Source organism: Octopus bimaculoides, chromosome 5, assembly GCF_001194135.2.
Source record: "Octopus bimaculoides isolate UCB-OBI-ISO-001 chromosome 5, ASM119413v2, whole genome shotgun sequence".
NCBI lineage: Eukaryota > Metazoa > Mollusca > Cephalopoda > Octopoda > Octopodidae > Octopus > Octopus bimaculoides.
In genome coordinates this window covers 35,671,854-35,677,384 of record NC_068985.1, presented here as the reverse complement: position 1 = coordinate 35,677,384, position 5,531 = coordinate 35,671,854, and the positions used below count along the sequence as shown (strand labels likewise).

Below are 5,531 nucleotides of genomic sequence, written 5' to 3'. Positions count from 1 at the left end.
GGAACCGGTATTGAGGAAGGATAGAAAAATAATAGATTTATAAGCTTTAAAATTCACCCCATAATTGCCCACGGGCATATGGCGTAGTAGTTAAGAGCGCGGGCTACTAACCCCAAGGTTCCGAGTTCGATTCACGGCAGCGACCTGATTAATAATAATAATAATAATAATGATAATAATAATAATAATAGTAACATCGATAGGAATGAGAACCCAGGTTCGAAATTTCCCCAAGACACCTGACGAAGGCTGGAGGGTATATCAGCCGAAACGTTGTGTTGACAACAAACAAGATGAGGACGAATATCCGTCAAATGTAGATAATGTAAATAATGTAAATACTGTAAAGTTGTTTAGACCACATGGTTTTTGCAACGTTTGAAGAGAAGTCTGTACCTTAGTTTTTAATGAAATGATATCAGCAAGTAGTGATTCCAACTTTGAAGGTTTTAGGCTTAACGATATAGAAAATATAAATGAAAACGAATATTTTGTCTTCAGATGAATCTGATATCGATATTAGTGAATATTCGTTGGACGAGGAAGATTTTGAGAACAAAAGTGATGAAAATGATATCATAAACATGGCAACATGGTCAAATATCACAACACCAAACACTATTTCTGATTTTACAGAAAACACTGGTCCACAATACAATTTATTTCCTGATGCTCAACCATTAGACTATCTGTTTTTATTTTTACCAGAAAGTTTTTTTGAAAATGTTGCGGAGGAAATTTGCACAATGTATAATTTCTATTCACGGAAGAAACGATCCACTATGGCAGCCAACTTGTGTTCCTTTTGCAAAGCACCCTTGTGTAAAAGGGTGCTTTGGGCAGTTTCATGACAGAAATATGTCATAACTATATTATTTTATCATATATTCATTTTGATTTTATTATAATATGTGAAAGTGAGAAATACATATTAATTTTCAGTATGTTACACACCTGTATTCACCTTTGTTTCACCTGTTAATGAGCTTTTTTTATTAGATGCATTCTGTTACGTAAATGAATTCATTAAATTGTTTAAGGAGTACACAGCCAATGGTATATTTACTAGTAAAAGAGTTTTGAACTTTATTTTCAATGAAAATGTTTGAATGAAATATAGAGAAAGAATAAAATCTTGTACCGATTACACCTGTATTTTAATTAATTCAAATTAATGTACCTCATCTTGAAAAATGTAAAATTGTTGGCGGTTGACGTCTGGGATAATTTTAGTAACAAATGAAACAGATATGATGTATTAGGAATATGAATTTTAGTGTTTATTCATAATGTTATTGTTTTTACACCTGTTACCTGCCCATAAAAGTCAAATTTAATCAGAAATATCTGCTAAAATTACATAACTATACACCACTGACATATAAGCACCCATTTACAAAATTTCAAATTTGTATGTAAAAGATTAACAAAATTACAAGCAAATATTGTGGATACCCCACTTGAACCTGAATAAATCAAAATTAATGTAAACAGATAAACATTACATTTGACAAATTAATCTGAACACTAAAGGGTTAAGCTCTCATTTAGCCAATCTATTTTTACAATAAACGAACTCACTTAACATTTCACTGTAAAGTATCCTGAACTTCAAATATTTGCTCTGTAGTATATTTGGTCGGATTTTTTGTTGGTTCTTTTATTTATCTTCCTTCCAGATGATGTCGCAACTAGAAGGCATTGTACTCAATGTTGTGGCCTTGATTCTTCAGCAAAACATCATTGGTAAGTTTGATATTCTCTGCTTTTGCTAATATCTTTCAAACATTGTTTTCCTTGGAAATCTCTTCATTTTCTCAACCAATTAATGGATGGCTCCGTCTCTTCAAAGAGCACTGTGTTTCCTTTTTACGTGTATCTTTAAGGTTAAACTGAAAATTTTCGTAAATGAATTCTTTATAAATGGTATTATTCAGCATTTAAATTTGTTCTTACGTAATATAAATTGAAATTCATACAGAAATCAATAAGGAGCCTTTTTATACCTTTTTGGGTATAAATTATAGTCAAAAGCAAATTAAAAAATTTTTTTAAATAGCTTGAAGCAAATTATAAAAATCTTGAAACAATGTAACCTTAAAACAAATTAAAATAACCTTGAATAAAATTAAATAGTAGAGAGTTGGATAAAACATAAATGTCTAGGTTTTGAATTTTGTGAGTTGGGATATATTTCATCATTTGACAATCATGTGATTATTTATGATAATATCTCAAAGCAATAAATCGATTGTTGCTGCATATGATGTTAAAAAGACAGTGGCATGTAATTGACTGCACAAAATGTTCAGCACATTTACACTGCAAGGATTCTGACAAAATCAGTAATATAGAACAGGAGCATATTGTGACAGTTGTTGAAATGCTTATAATTAACATTGAAGAATATTTATGAACGTTTACATTCAATTATAGGAACAGGTGTCGCTTGTATTGTTAAGTAGTATGTTTTGTAACCACACGGTTTTGGATTCATTTCCACTGCACAGTACTTTAAAAATGTGTTTTATACTATAGATCTAGATGAACCAGTGTATTTGGGTGAATTTTGTAGATGGAAACTGAAAAGAAGCTTGTGTTTGTGTGTGTGTATGCATGTGTTGCTTTAACAGTGTATGCTAGTTGTAAACAAATGTCACTGTCACACAAGTAATGCTGTTTGCAATCTTCCTTGAAAACACCACTGAACTCGGGGGAAAATATTACTTTGCTTGAAAACAGATTGACAAGTTTTCAATTTTAGTTTGTTTGCTTCAGTTTGTATATTGAAAGTCATAGTAAAGGGCAGCAGTTTAAATAAATTTTGTATTTTGCTGAAGAGGGGATTTGAGTTGAAGTTTTAATATTGCTTTGCTCTTAAGCTCCAGAGAAACTTAAGTATCCTTAATATGATAGTAATTAGTTGTAAATACTATTTAAATTTTAGATATTTTAATGTCTTTCTGAAATCTTTATGATGATTATCACCGTTTCTTTTTTATTTATTAAAATGTATCTATTTCAGATTTTTATGAAGAAGTTTTATCTCTGATATGTAGTCTAACTAGTACTCAGATCTCGCCTCAAATGTGGCAAGTATTTGGGATGCTGTATCAAATGTTTCAGACTGATGGAATAGATTATTTCACTGGTGAGATTCTAAAACTTATTTCCTTCACTTATCTTACTTCTAAAGCTTAACTGTATATTTGTTTTATTCTAAATTGTAGTTAATCTTTTAACCTTTTGGTTTGGTAGCTGATTAGTTTTAACCAATCAAGCATCTGAAATGGCTAACAATTCAATTCATTTTCACAGATATTGTTTTATTTTTTTTTTAACTATTTGCCAAATAAAAATATGAACATAGCCTTCCCTATATATTTAATAACCTGCGGGTACTGGCATCATTGTGGAACCATAGGGTTCACAGTTTTATCCCACTACATGGTCCCTTGGGTAAGTGTCTTCAAGGTTTTGGATTAACTAGTACTTTGTGCAAGAAACTAGTTGACGTGCATTTGTAGGTAGATATTAGTAACAGGAAGAGCATAGAATACTGTCTTATTCACCTCCTACTAGTATGATAAAAAAGATATAAGAATGATGAGGAAGCTGATTACATTGTGTCCTATTGTGAAATAAGGTCTTATGGTGAAATCATAGGTTTTTCAGAAATCTAGACTGAGGATTGAACTAGCCTGGATTCACTTCTCTTTCCAAGATGTGGGAAAATAGAAGCTGAAATCTATTAATATGTAAGCTCGATTACTTAATGGTACGTGGTTATTCAGCCCAGTCAAACCGTCCAACCTATGCCAGCATGAACAGCGGATGTTAAATGATGATGATGTGGATGTCAACTGAGAAAATATTGACTTCCATAAAGTGGAAAAAATAAATGAAAGGAAATAAGTTTGTAGACTGTCTACTCTGCAAAAAAGAAAAACTGTTAAAGCATATCAGGTTGAGACCTTCTTTATGTGTTTGTTTTGCAAAATGCCCTTGTATTACGGGTGCTTTGGACAGTTTCATGATATGGCATATGGCATAACTATATTTTGTTGTTTGATAGTAATACTGTCATATATTCCTTTCATTTTATTACATTTTATAGCATGTGAAACTGAAAAATACATATTCATTTTCAGTATGTTACAAACCTGTATTCACCTTTGCCCTTTTTTTTTTATTAGATGCATTCTGTTATGTAAATATATTCATTAAGTTGTATAAGAATACATAGCCAAAGGTAGATTGACTAGTAAAAGAGTTCTGTGTTTTATTTTCGATGAAAATGTTTGAATGAAATATAGGAGAAAGAATAGTCTAGTACCAATTATGCCAGTATTTTAATTAATTCTAATTAATGTACCTAATCTTGAAAAGTGGCCAAAATGTTGGCAGTTGACATATGGGATAATTTTAGTAACAAATCAAACAGGTATGATGCATTAAGAATTTCAATTTTAGTATTTATCCATGTTCTTGCTTTTACACCTGTTAATTAAATTTACCTGCCCATAAAAGTCGAATCTATTCAGCAAGATCAGCTAAAATTACATAACTATAATCTTTTGGTATATAAGCAGCCACTGACAAAATTTCAAATAAGTATGTAAAAAATTAACAAAGTTACAAGCAAATATTGTGGACATCCCTCTTGAACCTGAATAATTCCAAATAATGTGAACAAATAAGCATTACATTTGACAGATTAATCTGAACACTAAAGGGTTATGGTAAAAACAGTTCTCATTCTAACAATATGAAAACGTTAATGGTTAAGTAGTGTCAACAGTCTCAACCAACAAATGATTAACAATACCTTTCTTTTTAATTGTAGATATGATGCCAGCTTTGCATAACTATGTAACTGTGGATACACCTAGTTTTCTATCGCAAAGAGAACACTTGGAAGCTGTTTACAACATGTGTAACACAGTATGTATATTTAGTGATGCATTTTCTTTATTATAATTGAAAATTGTTAACCCTTTTGATGCCAGTCCTTTTGAGACTGTCCCTTGTTCCATGAAACAAACTTCCTGTTGTAAAGTGAGTTAAATTACAACCTTCCATAAACATCATAGGCACAGGAATGGCTGTGTGGTAAGAAGTTTGCGTCCCGATCACATAACTCCGGGTTCAGTCTCACTGTGTGGCACCTTGGGCAAGTGTTTCCTACTATAGCCTCAGGTCTACCAAAACCTTGTAAGTGGATTTAGCAGACGGAAACTGAAAGCAGCTTGTTGAGTCGTCGTTGTCGTTTAGCGTCCGCTTTCCATGCTAGCATGGGTTGGACGATTTGACTGAGGACTGGTGAAACCAGATGGCTACACCAGGCTCCAATCTGATTTGGCAGAGTTTCTACAGCTGGATGCCCTTCCTAACGCCAACCACTCAGAGAGTGTAGTGGGTGCTTTTACGTGTCACCCGCACGAAGGCCAGTCAGGCGGTACTGGCAACGGCCACGCTCAAAATGGTGCACTTCATGTGCCACCCGCACAAAAAAAAAAAAAAAAAAAAAA

At 32.4% G+C, this 5,531-nt stretch overlaps 1 protein-coding gene across 2 annotated transcripts in view; it reads left to right on the top strand.

The window, feature by feature from the left end:
* The window catches only part of LOC106876228 (importin-7), a 61,017-nt gene that overhangs the window by 39,606 nt on the left and 15,880 nt on the right, over window positions 1-5,531 (top strand). Inside the window, exons 18-20 of one of the 2 annotated variants that reach the window (XM_052968306.1) lie at window positions 1,680-1,746; window positions 3,026-3,151; window positions 4,847-4,944. In XM_052968306.1, coding sequence (XP_052824266.1) covers window positions 1,680-1,746; window positions 3,026-3,151; window positions 4,847-4,944 — 291 coding nt within the window. The remainder of the gene's footprint in view (window positions 1-1,679; window positions 1,747-3,025; window positions 3,152-4,846; window positions 4,945-5,531) is intronic. The other variant, XM_014924701.2, reaches the window with a different exon arrangement.